The sequence below is a fragment of the Ananas comosus genome, linkage group 6 (genome assembly GCF_001540865.1).
Source record: "Ananas comosus cultivar F153 linkage group 6, ASM154086v1, whole genome shotgun sequence".
Classification (NCBI taxonomy): domain Eukaryota; kingdom Viridiplantae; phylum Streptophyta; class Magnoliopsida; order Poales; family Bromeliaceae; genus Ananas; species Ananas comosus.
In genome coordinates, this window is record NC_033626.1 from 9,914,199 (window position 1) to 9,935,445 (window position 21,247).

The 21,247-nt window shown below is 32.1% G+C and overlaps 1 protein-coding gene across 2 annotated transcripts; it reads left to right on the forward strand.

Annotated features, from left to right (window-relative positions):
* On the forward strand, positions 7,339-14,350 carry LOC109712032 (probable potassium transporter 17). Of its 2 annotated transcripts, none has more exons than XM_020235450.1 (8): positions 7,339-7,642; positions 8,852-9,074; positions 10,764-11,006; positions 11,098-11,148; positions 11,554-11,814; positions 11,897-11,949; positions 12,333-12,702; positions 13,188-14,350. In XM_020235450.1, exons 1-8 carry the CDS (start codon positions 7,580-7,582, stop codon positions 14,033-14,035), a joined length of 2,112 nt encoding a protein of 703 aa, XP_020091039.1. In that variant the 5' UTR covers positions 7,339-7,579; the 3' UTR covers positions 14,036-14,350. The 2 variants fall into 2 exon arrangements, with proteins under 2 accessions (XP_020091039.1, XP_020091040.1); XM_020235451.1 differs by having other exon boundaries at positions 7,577-7,642; positions 8,890-9,074.

Sequence of the window (21,247 nt, forward strand, 5' to 3'; positions counted from 1 at the left end):
TTAGTGTTAGGTATTGTAAGAAAGTACAATTAAAAAATATCATATTTGTTTCAATACATAATATCGCATTTCACATATTGCAATAAGTCGATTATAATATAATTTTTACGGTTGTACAGGAAAACACAAAAATATATCTACATATGCATACTTTTGCCTCAATTTTATTTTGACTATTATAGAGTTCCATTCGCCGCAATACCAAACATGCCCTAAATTAATGTTTGATACAAAGTAAGACTTTTGCTTATATAGCCATCACTACTATTAAAAATTTTCAAAGTTACCCCCTCAATACCCAAAATACCTTTTGAAATCTCAATTCCAACAGTAAACCCTAGAGAAAAAAAAGTAATATTTGAAGAATTTTTTCTAAATTAATAAAGATATTTTTGTCATCCAAAAATAATAAAATATTTTTGATGTTTTGAAGAATATATTAGCTATTATCTCATAAGTTAACCGTAACTTTATTGTATCAATGTATATATTCTTCATCTAAGCCGTATTGAAAAACCTAGTATAAAATAGGCAAGGCTAGATACGCAATCCAAAAGTGGTTGACATCATGATTAAAGTGTCACTACAACAGAAATAGGTTATAGGGACATATGTTTGGGACATTTTTGAGTAAGTGTCCCATTTATCCTAAAACTTAAAAAAATATCTACTAATGCCTAAATATAAAGCTCAATCCAACCAAAAATAAAATATTACTCTACTCAACTCACCACACCCGATCCATTTGGCCCGATTACAAACAAAAAAGAAAAAAAAGAAAAATTAATTACCATCTTTTCTTCTCTCTTCACTCAATCTACTGAAATTTTAGACGAAGAGCCTTTCCTATCGTCCTCCTCTGCCACCGCAGCCAACGAGATAGAGTTTCGGCGGTTGCTAAATACTTAAATAAGTGTTGGTAAATTAGCAGCACTTTTCTAGATTATAGCGACACTCTTTAACTGTCACTATATACCTAGCGACCCCACATTCAGCAACACTTTTTAAAAGTGTAGGTAATTTTAGCTAGCAGCACTTTTTTGACATGTACCTACATTTAAAAGTGTCGCTATAGACTATTTTTATTGTAGTGTGTCCATCGATACGGGTCGTATCCATCGTATCGTATTGTGCAATCAAGATATCAGCATGATACAACTCCCGTATCGATGGCACAGCTCAAAACTCTTATTCTTAAAATTAGTATTTCTCATTAAAGTTCAAAAGATTTGATAAAAATACAAAATAAATAATTAGCATATTTTGTTACTAAAAAAAAATAAATATTTCATACCATTACATATCAGTATATATATATTTTTTGTGAGTAGCACGCATCGGCAGTGCCCGGCATACACCACATGCCGTACCATGTCGGCAAATTTTCGATACTGCTCCGTGGCATAGCACTTAAATCCTTGGTTGCCATCATACAATTTCATGATGCAAGTGCAAGCCACTTTTAGAAGAAAGAAAAACCTAAGAACAAAAATAAAGATACACATAAAAAATAATTTTTTGAAAATATATTGTAAATTAAAACATTAGGCCGCTGCAGTAATCAAACACCACACGTATATAATAGGCGATACCCGACTCTTACTAGAAAAGAAAATAACATAATCTAAAACATCTTTAAATCTAAATTAACTAAAAGTAATCATAACTGGCTAAACAATTCGATTCAAAAAAAAAAAATACAAATTTTTTTTCAAAAGAAGTCTAAAAATATAAATTCAAAGATCTAAATATATAATTAAATTTAGATTCTAAACTGCGTCCCAAACTGGGCCGAAACAATAAAATGATTCAACACGTAGATCTCGAAAATTTGTTTCTGAATTAGGACAGTATTCCTTAGCGAACTAAAGGCCAAGTTTTATATACTAATCTTAAAAATATTTTTCTATTTTTTTTATAATACTCTATTCCCAGGGTGTGGAATAGTGTTTCGTACTCCCTTAAATAAATATATCCCATTGACTAAAGAAAAAGACAAATTCGTCTTCTCCAACCAGTTTTTGAACGAGGACAAAACAAGGGAAAGAAATACAAGGCGCGAATCACATTTTTTGCATTTTTTTTATCGATAGGCCCATTGACTTGACTTGGACTAATTGAATGTTCTTGGAATTTAAATTAATTTATGGAAAAGAGCTCCAAATTTTGAAGCTTCCGAGATGCTTGGATATGCAATTGTAGAGACAAATTATTGCGCACACTTAGTCCACCATGTTAGCCGTAGACCGCGAAGGTATCCATGCTATATCAATTACCTTAATTCTTTTTATCTCCACCACACTTCAAAAACAAATGTTTAAAATGAGAAGTGATTGAAAAATACATAGGGCGACTTCTATTATGGATGCAGGCTCCAAGAGCTAAATAAAATTTCAGTGGAGAGCTCCACGATCGAGCAGAGTGCAAATAGGTTGCACTTAATCCGTTTTAAGATTCACAAAGATTACAGCCATATATAGCTTCTATGTATAGTAAGTTAAAAAGTAATAATAAGCCAGTCTCAACAGCATTGAGTTAATGTGAGTTTAAAATAGGTCTATATATAAGATATAATTTGACTAAACCTTTTAACTCAGTTATAACATTTTGAGTAATAATTAGACCCAAGAGGCTCAGAGCTAGAGTAGTTCTAGAATTGATGATCCACCTGAGAAATAGGGCATTACAGTTGATATTAGAGCCAATCACCAAACGAAAGTGTAAGATAAATTTCGATTGAGTTAGGATCTGAATGACATGTTAAAATAGAGTCTGAAAATGACGAGTTAACTCAGGATCTGAATGACAATGCTAGCGAGATGAATCTCACATCATCTGTTGCTTGTGAGTGTCTTGAGCCTGACGAGAACATCAAGACTTAAAAGGAGGAAGAATGTGACACTCCTAAAATTTGGAATAGCCATATATTTAAGATATAACTGGATGAAAATTTCTTAATCTAGCTAGAGTATTTTAGACGGTGGCTAGATTCAAAAAAGTTAAAAGAGTTAAGCGTGCTAGAATTAGAATAGTTTTATAATGAATGACCTTCGTAGGAAGCGGGGTGTCACAGATAATTTCTACTTTAATTATACGAAGAAATGAGTTTTGCATGGGCTAATAGGAGAATATATATTCCACTAATACTCTATTCCATTATTGCTCAAGAGTCGAAACTGAAGGCTAATTAATAGCTTCTTTAGGGCTTTTCATCAAATATAGAAAAAGGAAAGAAACTAAAATAATAACAAAAATGACTACGAGCACATGCGTATCATTATATCAACCATTATTTGTACGAACTAAGACTAATAAGAAGCCATTTGTAAATAATGGGCCCAAAATTAATTAAGAGGATATATCTTCCCTCAGCGGAAGCAAAAAAAGGTCCAAAATATGATCTCGGACTTTAGTGTAATACATATATTAGAATAAAAAGTCGGCAATAAACGCGTCTGCATTCGAGGGGCGAATTTTCGTCAAGAAATGTGTTGCGATCGCGACCTGATTTGGTGGATTGTGCAAGCCGATCGATCAAAGGATTAAGATCTTCGCGCGTTGCAAGATGATTATTTGATTTGCGAAAGTGTTTTTTTTTAAAAAAAATTTTACCGTGTGGGTATAGTTTATTTGATTTGCTAAAGAATTCAAGGGGAATAGGAACTCCCATTTGATTATGATTTGGATTATGAGTTCAATTAATTAATGGTGTTGAAGGACTCATTTCTTCGCAATAAGCTCTCCAGAATCTGTACAAAAATCATTATACTCAGTTCATATGAGGGTGGACCTTTTTTATAGATTTTTTTTTTTTCAAATTTTCTTTTGTACTGTATGTAGGTTTTCGACGTTGGTACCTAAACCGCGGGGACTCCAAATTAAGCTCGAATTTTTGATCTCCTTGACGTTGAATAAATCTGTGACACACTAATATTTTTTACATCAGATAATACAAGGAGTGTGAGGGTCTTATATACGTCCAGCGCTAGCTCTAATATTAATAACTAAACTTAAATAATTTGAATCGATAATTTGAGCCAAAAAAACTTACTTGTATTAATGAACTGGATCATTAATTCTAACAGGGGTAATAAGCTTCTTTATAAGCCTAATGAAATTTTTGCATGAAAGAGATGCATGGCTAATTCTTACTTAAAAAAGAATTTAAGATGGCTAATTAATCAAAGAGCAACTACTACGTGAGCAGAGAGAAGATATTAATTTATATACGTTCTTCAAATTTAGAGTACTCTCTTTTCACATGTTTTATGCTCTGAAACCGGTTTTTGTTATTTCATGGTTGTTGTGTGTGTAATATTTTAAGCATCATATATATACTAGCGTTTCCACTAGAACAACTAGTGATGTCGAAAGCACCATTTGCTCGTTTTCTTTCCCACGCGCCAAAGAAAAATAAAGATTCTTTTTTTGCATTAAAAATGTACTGATTTTATATTTTTACAAAATTAAATTATTTCTTATTTGTTTATTTTCCTAAAATTGACGAAAATATTATTATTTTTTGTTTTTGGTCTCTCTCATTCTTTTCTTTTTCCTCTCGCTTATTTTTTGTTCTCTTCATCCACCAACCGCACGCTGCCGCTATGCTCCTCCTCCTACCTCACCGACATCTCTGTCGCCACTGCCGCCGAGGGCTTGAACACGGCACAGACTAAGGAGGTGAGGGCATGGTAATAGCGTAGTTCGAGGCGGTAGGGTAATGGAGCCAGAGGTGGTGGAGGAGGAAGAAAGAGAAAAGAAATATTATAAACTAGTTCATTTTTTTTGTCTTTTTTATTAAATATATAAAATAGTACACTATTTGACTATATATTAGATTATTTCATTATTAGTATACAAATAGTACACCATTTGTATCTTATTTTATAAAAAATAAAAAAAATCTTAACCGTTGATCAATAAAGGGTAAAGATGTTATTTTAATATGTAGTAGGTCAAAAGGTTACTTCATGTCGAGAGTATTTTTGTAATTAAATATCGCAAAATTTAAAGAAAATTTTAATTTATATCCCAAATTTAGATATTAATTTTGCACTAATTTAAACATTAATTTAAGAAATTGATTGATATCCAAATTTAGGCATTAATTTTGCACTAATTTAGACATTAATTTTAGAAATTTTAGAATTTCTATAATTTATGCATTAATTTAAATTTTAGGAATTTTAGATATAATACTATTTCTAAATATGTTGAATTTAAATATTAAATATTTAAATTTTAAAAATTAAATTTAAATTAGAGAAATTTTGTATTACTATTTTTTAACAAAATCGGTAAATGTTTAAATTTAACATATTTAGTATGTTTAAGAAATTTTTAAATTTCTCTAGTTTAGACATTAATTTTGTATCACTAATTTTAAAAAAAATTGAATGTAGATAAATATTTAAATTCAACATAGTTAATATGTTTAAAAAATTTTAGGATTTTTTAAATTTAGACAATAATTTTGTATAACTATTTAATTTTTTTTAATATTGGTAAATATTTAAATTCTTCGTATTTAATATGTTGGGGCAATTGCTTATATATTTCATAGGTTTAGTTTGGTATTGAGCTCTATCTAACACCACTAGATAAAATGGAGTTGAGGAAAAAGCATATAGAGATATGCTTCTGCGTTCTCCGATGGGACTGCAGAAAATATATCGTAAACGACTTATCGCGATATGCAGAACGCAATATACCGCACGTAACGCAATCTCCTCGTAATCCCAAACGAAGCCTTAAAATTTTTCAACTTTTTGATTTGCCCCTCTTAGAGGGCTAATATTAAAAATACTCTTTTAACATTCCAAATTATTTCAAATATATTCCGAGAGTTAAATTCTATTAGTAAACTATTAGCAACAACCGTTATCTCTGTCAAATTACTATTTTGCCCTTTTGAATATATCCTTCTACCGTCACCTACTTTTCTATTTGTCCTTAATATAGTGGCAAAAGTAGTATTTAAACTTAACAAGTACTAACAGTAGGGATATTTTTGAATAACGGGGAACTATACGAGGGGCATATTTGAAACAAAAAAAAAGTAGAGGTAAATTGGATATTTCAAAAGTTTTCAGGGATGTATTAGATATTATCCCTAATATGTTTAAGAAAATTTGAATTACTTTAGCTTAGACATTAATTTTGTATTACTAATTTAAAAAAATTAAATGTGGGGTAAATATGTAAATTCAATATATTTAATATGTTTAAAAAAAATTTAAATTTTTTTAATTTAGACAACTATTTAAAAAAAATTGAATGTGGATAAATGATTAGGAATATAGGGTATAGGTGAAATTTATTCTTAGACTAGAATTGTACATGCTAAATTAATTTAAATTTTAATAATAAAAATTAATCTTTTAAAATAATGAGATCATGTATTATACTTTAAAATATAAGTTGAAAATAAATTTGAAGTTTAGAAACTAAAAATAATTTGAAATATCCATGGATGAAGAGGAAAAATAGAGAGCAAAAGGAATAAAGAAAGAAGAGAGATTTTGATAATATAATAAAAGATAAAATTATTTAATTATCCACGTATTAAAATAATTTTTTTTGGGATATTTGGTAACCGGTATCTCTCTCAAAGTGATCTATTATTGCGAGTCACAACTTAAAAAAATTTAAAATTGAGCCGTAAAATAGAAATAAATAAACGGTATAAAAAAAAAACAAGTATAGAATTATTACTCTAAAAATAGTACAGCATATAGTCCAGTAATATAAAATTTTTTAATATTACAGTATTTAATCATCCGCTACGCTATTTTGCTATATATTAAATAGCCATATATTACACCATTTTACGATCTGTCATACTATTGTATCTCTAATTTTTAAAAAATTTATTTTTTACGAAACAAACAAGTAGAACTAAAAAACTTTGGATTTCACAACTATATAAATAAACAGCAAAATATATAAATAAAATTAAGAGTTAACTTCAAATACCACTCTTGTGGTTCCGCACTTTCTCACTTTAATACTTTATGGTTTAAAATGTATCAAGTTAATGTCATTTGGTTTCATTTTTATCTTTTCGTAAGCTTCTCCGTTAATATCTCGTTAAATTATATATGAAAAAACTTCAGACACCCACATAAATTTATCGAATATTCACTTTAATACCATTTAGTTTTAATTTTATCACTGATTTAACAAAAAAAATAAATAAAATTAATAATAAAAAAATAATTATAAAATTATAAGATATTAAATTATAATATACTTTAAATTATAGAATACTAATTTTTGGTTGAAATCAAGGTGGTCCAAAAGTCTAGACGAAACAAAGAAACACGCCCATTTTCAGTGTTCTCGCTCCAAACCTCCCATTCCTGGGTGGGGGACCACCACCGTGCGGATGCGCGGAAGATCTCTCTACTATGAATCCCCCTTCCAATGCAGGGGACTCATTGCAGCTTCCTCCTAGTCGTTGCTCAGTCCCCTCTCTCTCTCTCGCTATCTCTCTCCCCCTTCGTTTTCCCTCTCCTCTTCCGCCTCTTCTCCCTCGCTCTCTCTCTCTCTCTCTCTCTCTCTCTTCTCCACCCCAACAATGGATAGAGAGATAGCCCCCACCCTCCCCCGCAACGGCGACGCCTCTTCCAGTAACAAATATGTGAGTTGCGATCCACTTTCTCAATTTTTTTCTTTTAAATTTCTCTTGATTTTTTTTTTCTCACTCATATCCTAACCGTCGATTAAAATTAATGAATGATTAGAAAGTTAGGAGCATAAGAGCTGCTGTACATTTAATAGCGTGAATTTCCTTGCTGTTGGATCCGTGCCTCCAGACAGTAGCCCTAGTCTATATATATATATATATATATATATATAGAGTCTGGCTGGGATATTATCGATAGCACCAAGCATTTAGTGCTATTAAAATTTTCGTTGTTAGATTTAACTATTTGATTATTTTTATCCGTTAGATTATATTATTAAACTAATAATTCACTCAACCCTAGAACCCTAGAAGGCCCATATCATTTTAACTGTACATTTTTTTCATCCAAGAGTCAAAAATCTAATAGCACCAATAGCTTGGTGCTATTGATAGTATTTATAACAGTTTTATCGATGAATTTTTGTATTTTTTTTAATTTTTGTAATTTGTTCTTTTCATTTCTTAGTTGCATTTTGGTTAAAATGCATAGACACTCCCTAAACTTTAGTCTATTCTGAAACTAACCCTCTGAACTTTTTTTTAAAAAAATTTAATTTTTATCTACCCTACTTACTAAACCTTTGATTTTTTTGTTAAAAAAAGGATATTTGATGATAACACAAGTTGTTAATCCAAGAAGCTAAATTAAACAGCTAGTAAGTAGAAAAGTGTAAATCATATAGAAAAAAATAAGTTTGGAGTGTTAATTTCAAAACGAGTTAAGGTTTAGGGAGGTGTCTATGCATTTTAAGCTTGCATTCTCATGGTTAGAGCAAAAGTGGACTCCGTTCTATTTTGACCAAATGGAATGAATATATTTGATGGTTTGTGCGTTTCTTAGAACTTCTGTAAATGTATTAAATTGGCTCATTTTTTTTTTTTTATTTACTCACTAGTAAGCATGCATATTCTGAACCACATATGCACCAAAGGCACGGTTCAGAATACTAATAGACAGACAATTTCGGCAGATGCTTTTCACAGATGAAAAGGAATTTTTTTTATCTATCTATAAATTAACTTAATATTTAATAATGGAATGAGCCGATTTGGCATATTTATAGAAGTTCGGGAGATATTAAAGCAAAACTTTCATAAAAATTCTGGAGGTCTGCGATTTATCTGATTTTTTTTTTTTTATCTGCTATTTAAAACTGGTAGAGGGGTGGTTGGTGGAGAGATATAATGCTCGCTTACAGGACGCTAGGAGTTGTTTTCGGTGGCCTTGTTACTTCACCTCTCTATGTCTACCCTTCCATGAACTTGAATTCTCCCACGGAAGAAGACTACTTGGGCATATTTAGCATCATGTTTTGGACTCTTACGCTGATTGGCGTTGTTAAGTACGTGTGCATTGCTCTTAATGCTGATGATCAAGGAGAAGGTATGTTTCATACTTCTCTGTATATGGAGAAGTTGGTTTTTAGTCTTATTTTCAAGTACTCTGATTTTGACTTTCTATTGCGTGGTTCTTTCACCTCATTAAATAGTTAAATGGCGGGCTGAAGGGGTTTGAGACTGGCTCTGATACCATGTTGCCCAAAGATTAATCCAATTGGCTGATAGTAAATTTTTTTTTATTTTCATTGATTCAACTAATGTTACCGGAAGAGGGAAGCCTAAAAAAGAGCCAACTATCTTGAGATTCAACTTAAAAAAAGATTGTCTATTGCTTTAATTATGAAACACTCTAGGCAAATGCATTAACTTTTAAGGTAATTTCGTCACTACCACATAACTTTCAGGTTGCAATTGTTAGGTTTTGAACTAGCATATGCATATTTGGCTTATTCAACTATAGTTAACAAAGGAAGCTCGTGTAGTTTAGGTAATGTAATCATGGAAATATCACCATTTACTCAAGTAGTTGTATTTCTTATCCAGTCCTTGCTTATATTATTTAAATACAAGGATTCGCCTGTACTGCAGACTGCTGTGCTTTCATGACTTGCTTCTTATTAGAATTCATTGTCTGGATATTAACTGAAATCATATACTTGATGAGATTTCTTTTTTTTTAATTTTGTCTCTTTAGATGAGATTTCATTCTTTTTAATTTTGTCTATTTAGCCAACAAGGCTTGTAGCCTTGTAGGCATGCCATCCAGGTATGCTATTATTCTTACCAGCATAATCATGCTTAAGTGACCATAGTGATGTTGAAACTGTATCATGTCTTAGTCCATCACCTTCTTGTAATCAATCCTTGACAGAGTTTAATCTAATCTAAACATAAGATAACATCAACTTGTCCATGAAGTTATATTGCTGCTATTCAATTTGGGAGAATGTGGGCTTGGAGTTTTCATATTCTCCAGCCAAAACTTTAGAACTTGGGGAAAAACAATAAGAACTATATCAGCATTCTCAGATTTGGGTTGCACTTTTACTTATGGTGCAATATTGTTGCCTCTAGTCAAAATTTGTATTAAATGTTCAAATTAAGTGCAGCCTAAGTTGGTGTGATTGATATGCTTCTAAGATGTTGATTTTTCTATTTTAAAAAAAAATTCCTTCATTTCATTACCCCTGTTATGAACTTTAGCATCAATTATGGTAGTGAAAATTATTGGCTAAACTTTACATGATATGGAAGATACTTTTCAAGTTGTTTATTGAAGTGATTAAGTAACATTGTAGAGTTTTCCTATTTTAAGAAAATGCAAAAACATATTAAATTTTCCTAATTTACGTGTCAAATAGCTTTTTTTGAAGGTGATATGAACCAAATACAATTCTGTCATTTTGCTTATTTTGTAAAACGCTCTTTTGTGCACATTATCGAGCTTTACCTCCTTGAAGATGGATCACAAACTAGTATAGATTAAGATTTTAGTGTATCTTTGTAAAATGACTCTAAGCTACTTCAATCTCTTTAAGAACTTAATAATTTGACAGAGATTTTGCTTCTGACTTATTTTTGATCTTGCAGCATTGTGTTTTTCTATTAAAGAAGCACAATGACTTCTTTTATATTTATTTGTTGGTGAAGTAACATAGTTCCTGTTTTTTTTTCTAAAAAAAGACTATCTTTAATGGATTTTCTGATGAGTATCTGGCATAATTAATTGCAGGTGGAACTTTTGCTTTGTATTCTTTACTCTGTAGGCAAACCAATATTGGCTTCCTTCCCACAAAACGGATGAGTTCGAGTGGAGATCCCTCACTTATTAACCAGTCTACGTTAGCTGAAAAGGAAAGTAAGCTGGCAACATTTCTGGAGAAAAGTATAACTGCACGAAGAATATTGCTGTTCATTGCTATGTTGGGTATGTGTATGCTTATAGGTGACGGCATCCTTACGCCTGCTATTTCAGGTAAATTGTGCATAAAATTTCTTGCTAGTTTTGCTTGTATGGAGATTCGACATGCCAAAATATTTACCTTCTGAATTTGTTGATTGTGCAGTGTTATCGGCAATGGATGGTCTACAAGTACCCTTCCCTTCAGTTGGTAAATGTAAGTCTCTGATGCTGCCTTTTTTCCTTTAGGGCTTTTTACATATATGTTTCCCTGCAAATTTATCTAAATATATAGCCAGCTATAATCCGAATATTCATATTCCCCTGAAGTTGCATTTTTATTATAAAGATGCACGCATCTTAACTTGCGGAATCATCCAATTTATGGGGATGAGTTGGTTGTGTTAGATAAGGTTTCGCTGAAAGAGGGGCTTTTGATGTAAGTACAAGGATGTACGTATATGCGAACTAACGTATTGAAGGGAATTATATAAAATGTGGATTTTTACAGGAGTATATGATGTAAACAGATGATTTTACTGGTGGATGTGTGTGTAGGTGTATATCGAGCTGTCTGTTTTGTGTTCTTTTTCTCATTCCAGTTTCACTTTCCGTCCTCTAGCTGCTGTGGAAGCTTTGTCTGCCGTGATCCTGCTCGCTTTATTCCTACTACAAAAAAAGGGCACTTCTCGAGTCAGCTTTCTCTTCTCTCCCATTATGGCTTCTTGGACCTTTACTACTCCTATGATCGGCATATACAGCTTTCTTCGATACTACCCAAGTATATTCAAAACTGTTTCACCCCATTATATTGTCGGTTTCTTTCTGAGAAATGGAAAGAGAGGTTGGCAGTTGCTCGGTGGAACTGTTCTTTGCATTACAGGTATTGACAAACTTATTTGTTTGTTTAGTGATTTATCTTTTCACGTCACTGGCACATATATATCCATCTACTTCCTTTACAGGTGCAGAAGCAATGTTTGCTGATCTTGGCCATTTCAACAAGAGGTCTATTCAGGTTACACTAAACATCTAGTGAAAAATTATGATATATTTGAACGCTAAGTAGTGCTTGTTTGGCATTTTTTACATTCTTTTTATTTTGGTTTTCCCTCAAATTCTACATAGTAAAAGGCACGTAAGGGACAAGCCTTTTTAGTTTTCTTTTTATTTTTGTGCTTAAACTATGTTTTTTTTTTGGTCTTTTGTTGTCAAATAAAACCTATAAATATAAACCTTGTGAGCAATTTGATCGCAGGAAACATTGAAGAATGTAGACCCCAAAATGCTTTTAACCACGTAGAGCTTGAGGGGAAAATGAAATGGGAAACTGCAAATAAATGTTAAAAGCATACAAGCACACAATTGTTCAACTATTTGAGTAATCACTTTTGCATGCAGATGGCATTTCTTTTTACCATATATCCTTCTCTGGTGCTCACATATGCGGGGCAAACAGCATACCTGATCAAGAATCCTAATGACCACAGTGATGGTTTTTACAAATTCGTACCTAACCCAGTTTATTGGCCTATGTTTGTCATTGCAACCCTAGCAGCTATTGTTGCTAGCCAATCCTTAATATCGGCAACCTTTTCTGTCATCAAGCAATCAGTAGTCCTTGATTATTTCCCTCGCGTTAAAGTGGTTCACACATCGCAGCACAAAGAGGGCGAGGTTTACTCTCCAGAAATCAATTATATTCTCATGTGTCTGTGTGTTGGTGTTGTATTGGGCTTCGGCGATGGAGAAGATATTGGAAATGCTTTTGGTAAAAGCCAAACTTGTTGTACACTCTCATCTTATATTAGTTTTTGGGGTAAACTGCAATATTGGTCACTAAACATATAAAAAAAATTCAATTAGATTATCAATCTTTAATTTGTTGCAGTTGATGCACCAAATTTCAGTATGTGTTTCAATTGGGTCATTCCATCGAATGTCGTGTAATTACTCAACAGAAGCTGCAGTAGCTGACTGAGCTGTCATGTTATCTCGTATAATTACTCAACAGAAGCTGCAGTAGCTAGCTGGGTTGTCGTGTTTTCTCCTGGAGATGATCTGGCAGCTGAATCAATAGCCTTGTCATCCCTTTGTAGGAGAAATTAAATCGCACTCGACAAAAGGGCCCAATTGCAGCAGAAATGTGAATATAGTGCATCAATTGCATCGAACTACAATTCTATGGTTTAAATGAAATTTTGCGAGTCTCAACAACTGATGCTGACATTATGGATAAACAATTTCATGCCGCAGGTGTTGTTGTTATACTTGTCATGTTTATAACTACGATCTTATTAACCTTGGTTATGATCATTATCTGGAGGACCCCTATCATCCTTGCTGGATTATACTTTGTGTCGTTCTCGATCCTGGAAGGGGCCTACGTAAGTGCCGTCATGACCAAGTTTATCAAAGGAGGTTGGCTTCCTTTCGCCGTCTCTATTATCCTTGCATTCATAATGTTCGGTTGGTACTACGGGAGACAAAAAAAAGTAGAATACGAAATGAGTAACAAAATCACTTTAGAATGCCTCGCGGAGCTCTTATCAAGGTCGGAAATCCAAAGAGTCCCCGGTTTATGCTTCTTTTACAGCAATATACAGGATGGGCTGACTCCTATACTCGGACACTACATCCAAAACGTGCGCTCTCTCCATAAAGTCACAATCTTCACCACTCTTCAGTACTTGTTGGTGGCCAAGGTTGCTCCGAACGAGAGGATAATAGTAAAGAGGTTAGGAATTCATGGTGTATATAGTTGTATTGTCCAGTACGGATATGCCGACTCTTTTACTCTCGAGGGTGATGACTTTGTAGCTCAAATTACTAGTAGTTTGAGAGCATACATCGAGAGGAACCTCGACGAGCAATTGCATATTTCCGACGAAGAGGAGATTTCAGACTTGGAGGAAGCTAAATCGGCGGGAGTTGTTCATGTTCGGGGTAAGACGAGGTTTCATATAGGTAAGGAAGCTGGCTGGTCTGACAAGATATTGCTCAGATTCTACGAGTTTCTTCACAGCAATTGTCGGTCTGCGTTACCGACATTGGGAGTACCCCTTCAACAGAGAATGGAGATTGGAATGCTGTACAAAGCTTGACGCGATTGTAAACTGTATTAGTCTGACTACATGTTTGTACCAGATTTAGAGCCAATCTTAGGAATGATGCTGTACTCTCTGTGATCACATATCTGCCGGTAACGTATGCCACTGCGCGTCACGACGTCACTGGTGGGAGCAGATTGAGGTTATTTCTTATTTTTGCGACAGAAGCTGTCGTAAAATTATATGATTTTGAACTCTTGTTAAAGTTTTCATATTTCAGCTCCAACATTATAGCTCAATGTACAAGATTATTGTCATTATACACTATAGGAGGTTGAATTAAGAGTTGATATCATCTTTTTATTGTCTTGGTCATGTTGTGAATGTTTGATAAACTGCAAGTTCGGCCTCCTACTTTTCATTCAAACATCTTAGTCCCTGGAAATTCGCATATTTTGCACGTCTAGTTCTTATTCCGTAATAAATAAATAAATATATTTATCTATATATTCTCCTTTTTGTTTTCCTCTAACATTTTGGGTGCATGGATATCTTATTCAACATGCCCCTTCTATTTTATGTAAAGAATTATATAATATTAGTAGATGAGAAATGAAATCAAATGTTCAATGAATACCATATTTGGCTAGCAATTTTCTTTTTTTTAGAATGAGATAAATTATTTCGTACTTGAAGTATACTATTCTACCAAATTTTAGATGCCAAGATTTTTTACGAAACAAAAATCAAACTCTGTTTTTTTTTTTTTTTTTTTTTTTTTTTTTTTTTTTTTTTTTTTTTTTTTTTTTTTTTTTTTTTTTTTTTTTTTCTGAAAAAGGGTTATTGGTTGGGCTTAGTGGGCTTTAATCAAGTGAGATATTTAACAGCCCATTGAAACAGTCCTGGTTAATTTCCCGGTCCGCAATTGAAATGGCAAAATATTGTGAAGGTCTCAGCACGATTTTATTGAGGAGCTCCTTAACGAAACTTCGTTGAAACAGCTTAATGAGCTCAGTGATTGGCTTTATCAGGCCTTTCTTTTGAAAATTAAACATGTAGCAGAGGGCTTAATTAATTGGATAATGTTTATCTTTTTTATATTAATTTGGCTTTTTGAACTTGATTAACCTAGCAAATTTTAAATCCTGCAATAAATTGTCACAACCCTTCTACATAAAAATCATGATGACTACATATGAAAGTGCAATCCCATCATGTGATCCAGTAGAGCTTTTTCCTCTTTTTGACCTGCGAAATTAAACCTCTTTTCTTTTGCAGCTACAAATGATTTTGTCTTCCAATCAAACCAACAAAATTTTGAGCATGCATGCAAAGAAAATTAGAATTATTATGAGTTCTTTATTTTTCAGAATGCTTCGTAGTTTATATACATACACGCACATGTTTTGCTCAAAGCGGGAATCTAATTCGGATCATAAAACACCGTTCTTTGATATCTTATGTGGTTGGAGAACAACCGTTAAACATTATAATATTAAATAATAGCCGTTTATCTTCAAAAACTTAAGATTTGAGAGAATAATATTTTAACATTGTACATTCAACATTGCCTAGCTACCAACTAAGTTATAAAGCGAGACGTACATAAGCGACTACTTAGCTCTGAACTCTACCGTCGATGCTTATTTTAGCTTCTTATCTTCGGTAAAAATTCTATTATATTAATTAGCCAAGTGTGCTACGTACCGTTTTGAAAATAGAAAAATTGTTTCAGAAACTAAAATCCATTATGAAACTTAATCGCGCACATAGCTTATATGATTCGACACATATTTAGACCCAAATGCTAAGTATCATACTTAAGAGGTTACTCTCCAACATAAATAAGTAAACGGAGAATCCATCTGAAAAAAAAGAGAAAAAAAAAGAAGAAAAAAAATCAACTAAACACAAAACAATATTTATGTGTTATCATTTTCCACCGAGCCAAAAGAGGCTTTGAAGTACACATTTCAACGACTTTGTTGGCAAAAGAGCATGGACCGATATGGAGTCTTCGACATTACTCATTCTTTTTTGGTTTTTTCCTTTCATTCTCTCTCTCTCTCTCTATGTGTAAAGTTTGGATCCTTCGGACAAATCTTTTCCTCATGATAATGTCGCTTTATTTCTTTTTTTTTTTCTTTAAATTTACTAGCTTTTGAATTAATAATTAGGTCAAATGAAAAGATGGTTTTCAAAATTTTGACCAATTTTAGTTGATCTTTAATTCTTTCGTTGTAGGGTTGTATGAATAGGCTAATATGTTATTCAGCATATCTTTTTATTTACTGAATAAATTTATAATATTTAATTGATAAACCGTGTAAAATTAAGTTAATGTCTAAAATACGTAGAGACTATATTCACTTTTCGTGCTTTTTTTAAAAAACACATAAAATAAGTTATGTTGTGGATGAAATATGCTACGCAACCAAATTAATTATGAAAGATGTTAAGGCCACTCACTAAGCAAAATTCAAACTCTTTAATTTTTTTTGATGCAAGAAATTCTCGTACAGAATAAACTATTATTTTTTTATAAATTCAAATAAATTATTATTGTATATCTTATTCTGAAACCTCTCTCTCTCTCTATATATAGCGTCGAGTGTTGTGCTTTTAAAAGTACAGGAGCATCTGTGTTTATAAATTTTTAGCAGTCGGATCGTCTCAAGATCCGTACAGTACTAATAAAGATGATGTAATTAACCAAACACATCGTTAATAGTGTTGCATGAATCTTGAGGGGATCCGACGGCTAAAAAATAACAAGCACAATTGCACATACTCTCATGTGCTTTTAAAAGCATAGAAATTCAACTCTCTCTCTCTCTCTCTCTCTCTCTCTCTATATATATATATATATATATAAATTAAATTTCAATTTGTACATCTTTGGTTTAGCTCATATTCACTTTATCACTCTGGTTCAAAAAATTATGTTGAACTACATTATAGTTTTATTTTATTTTTATCAAAAAGAATATTATTAAATAGGATATATAAATAGCAAAATAAAAGTTTTTATAACCCCAAAATATATAATTAAGTGTAAATTTTGAACTGAATAGTAATGGAGTTAAAATATGCTGAACTACAGAATAATTAAATATATTTTTTTAATTATAGAGTGGCAAAATAAAAATGAATTAAACCACAAGGGACAAATTAAGTTTCTCCCAAAAATAAAAAAAATGGCAAAACCTTTATAATAGTGAATATGAAGTTGGAGAGATAAAATAACTTTCACCCAATACACTTTATATACAATTCAATTGCTTTCCAATCTATCCAAATTATGTATATGTTTCTAGCAACATTTTAAAATTCAAATCAAACAATAATTCAAAAATATTATTGGGAGTCGCTAGTTCAACCAGTGGGTCAACCACCAATCAAACTAGCGACGTCAGTATAACATCATAAAAATATTTATTTTAATTTTATTATATAAAAATATACTTATATTATTATTCTAGTATAATACTTAATTATAAAATATTAATTTCAAAATCAAATTAAATAAATATAAATTTGCAAATTTTACTTTTTATAAATTAATTTATATTAATAGAAAATAAAATCAGCTAGTTTACTTTTAAACATGTGAATTTTAATATGATTTAACCAAAAAATTCAGGCCGATTTGACTAAGACCGAAACAGCAATTCTCAAATAGATAGATAGTTAAATTGTCAGTTCAAACGATTCAAAATGATATTTTGATCAATCTGATTTAAAAAGTTGAATCCAATAAGTCCCATCGAACTGATTTGGTTGGATTCAAATTTTAACTTAAAAAGAAAAAAAAAAAAAAAAAAAAAAAGGGGCGGTTTTAGTGAAAGAAACATGACCCACCGCAGGGGAACAAAAGAGAGATTAGAAACCAAAAAAGAGAGAAAAAAAAAAAAAAGAAAAGAAAAAAAAGCGGTGCAGAATAAAGCGCATGCATGTAATACGCGTTCCATCCGTCCGTCCATTTTGCCTCGGTGTTCGCGCCTATTTCACGACTCCCGAGGATTCTCCGAGATAGGTCTTGCCACGTCAGCCGTACACCGTGGCACGTCGCTAGCCCTGCACCGGGCGTATGCATGCGTACTCTCTTTGTACAGCAAAAACCTAATAGGGGTCCTCCTTTGAAACAATCAAGTACAAAAGGCCGATATTTCAAATTTAGTACATAAACTTTGAAATTCGCAAATTTAAAAGATTCTTAATTGTATAAATATGATATGTCATACCTAAAAGAGGTTATATATATATATATATATATCGGCTACTATACTATTATGAGTACGATCGCCCTCGTACTCTTAAGTTGTTTTCGATGATAGAGCTTCCGAATCGACGATCCACATCGTTAAACGTTACTTACAGTATTTAAAACTTCTAAAAATCAAATTTTATAATTTTTCAACATCATTTACCTTACGATCAAAAGGTCACAAATTTGACAATTTTTAACGGCCGGTATGNAATTTTGATAGAAAATTCTTTATACTATATAAAACAAGATCAATATCTTTGATTTAAAATTTTAATGTCATATTATCACATTTTATAAGATTTTTATTTTCAGCCGTTGATTTTGAGCCCCTTCGTTCACTAGGCAAATGATATCGAAAAATAATAAAATTTATTTTCTAGGTACTCCAAATACTCTAGATCAAGTTTAACGGAGCCAATCGACGATTTGAAAGTCGCAACATCGAAAACGAGCTGGAAGCACGGAAGGCTCTATGCTTCTGATAGCATAATAGCCTCACTCTATATATATATATATATATATAAAGGAGGTTGTTGTATATTTTAAAATTTAGTATTAAGATTTTAAACAATCTTAAAAATCGACGATTGCCATATGACTATTGTTTGATTTTTGTATATAGATCTTTGGGGTGTTAGAGAGTAAATGTAAGGAGCTAGATTTTGATTTTAAAAGCTCTGCCACTGATTATTTTGTTTGCTTTGTATGAGGCATATTTATACACTCGGTGCAGGGAAAAATTTCCACAGTACACAACCGTCTCATCTAATAGGTGATCTATGATCAGGTGGACCAACCTATCCTCCACTGTCTGATCACGATCGAGCGGTGGACAGTGGCCGACAACAAAAGTAAAATTAGTTGAAAATGTTAAGTAATTAGATTTCAAACTTAAAATTTCGGGTATTACTTATCAAGTTCTTTGTCACCTGCGTTCGAGATGGTGTGTGAAGGAATGTGGTTTGTTGGGAGAAACTATAATATATTTCTGCGCACCTGGTGTTTGAGTATATATCAATACGCGCATATTTTAAATAAACTTAAAATCAGTATGTAATTTATTAAACGTGTTCTGTCACATTTAGGGATGTACATAATTATAGATATATCATAATAAAAGATGCATGTAACTGAGAATACAGTATCTTAATTATAATTTTATTTGATTTTGCATGGTTAAAATTATTGCAGATATAATTACACTACTGGAATGAATATAATTGAAGACGCATTTTGAGACCTTGCCACTTTTTTTTTTCCTTAAGGAATGGTGATATATATTATCCTTAATAGATCTATATAGGGATAATACTCTTATATTATCTGTATATATAAATTTTTGAAATGAGTTATATTAATTATCATCATTAAAAACTATTTCAATATAAACAAGTAGTTTATGAATGATTTACAACTGTAAAATAATAAAATATATGTTGGCTTGAGAAGGAAAATATTTAATTATGTAGAGGGCTTTAATATTCCATTATTAATTGTAAATAATATATATAGCCGTGATTGACGCTCAATTTTCTTTGATTGTACTGAAGGAAAAGTACTCCTTTTATAATTTTCACTAGTAAAGTTTTAGGTGTACTTTTTTTCATAACTCACATTTAATAGCTATAATAATAATAAGAGTTCCTTATTCTAGTTAATTAATTATAACCCTGAAAAAGTGTGAACTGATCAATCACATGAGAAATTGCTTAATTTGGTTTAAAAAGTGCATTAATTTTCAAAGAAAATACTAGATAAACTTACAATTAATATAATATCATAATCAAGATTAAACTGCAGCATATGTACAACTGCAATAATTAGATACAATTATAGCAAAAAGAATAATAAATTAAAATTAGTCCAACTATAGTTAGACCTGTATTGTGACTCCCCATGTAAATACCCAAAAAAAAAACAAAATTATAAACTTTTAGAGCTATTTAACACGTAGGTACGTAATAAGTTTTAGAAATTTATGAATCTTTTTATAAAGCTAAATAGATCGTCACCCTCTTCGGACTCAAACCTCTTTTTTATATCCGGACACGCTTAACTTTTTTTTTTCAGTTTTTTTTTCAGCAATTGTTTCATTACTGCTCGGACCTAACTTAGGGAGTGCTCTGGGAAGTTGGGTCGTTGGTTTGAGCCTAATGATTCGGTGGTCCACCAAAAAAAACTTTACACTTGGCACATTGGGATTTTGCCACGTCTTTGTATTAGGAGATAAAGTATACAACATATGGTCCACCGATACACTAGGAAAAAAACATAGTGCAAAAGGAAAAGGGAGATGTGAAATGGACGTTTGGGCCATCTGATGCGTTCCTGTTGTTTCCGTACTTTGTCGGGATTCGGGACTGCCGAATCGAACGGTCCACTTTGCGTGGTCCTCAATGAACTTCGATAGGCGAAAGACGCACTAATGAACGGGCTGGTCGGAATTTGGGACCGCCAAATCGAAAGTTCCACAATGCGTGGTCCTCAATGAACTTGGATAGGCGAAAGGCGCACTAATAAACTGGCTAAATCTCGATTTTGAATATGTATATCGTCAGTTTGCTACCGTGCCCTTCGCCTGGGTGAGAATTGGCCGTCGTCTGGAGTCGAAATCTAAATCTCGATCTACAAAATCCCAAGTCGAACTGATCTGGCAAATTAAAGCTTTGTATTCTTTCGAATAATGCGCGCTGTGGCAAATAATGCATTTCATCGTCTATTTGATGGTCGAACCAGCGAGGAAAATGCACCCTATCAGCAAATGAGCGGCGTGATCATCCTTTGTAAGTAAGAAACAAATTGGGTCACAAGCTCAAATTTTGATCAAATATGGTGTACATTAATTGGGCTTTGTGCGGACTCAAAAGGGCTCATGGCCCATTAACATTAATAAAGCAAATTGCTTCGGATAATATACATGAGTAATGTTACTTATACATCAAAAAGCATGATACAAATATTACACTCATCCATTCAAAAAATTTAATTATTTTTTT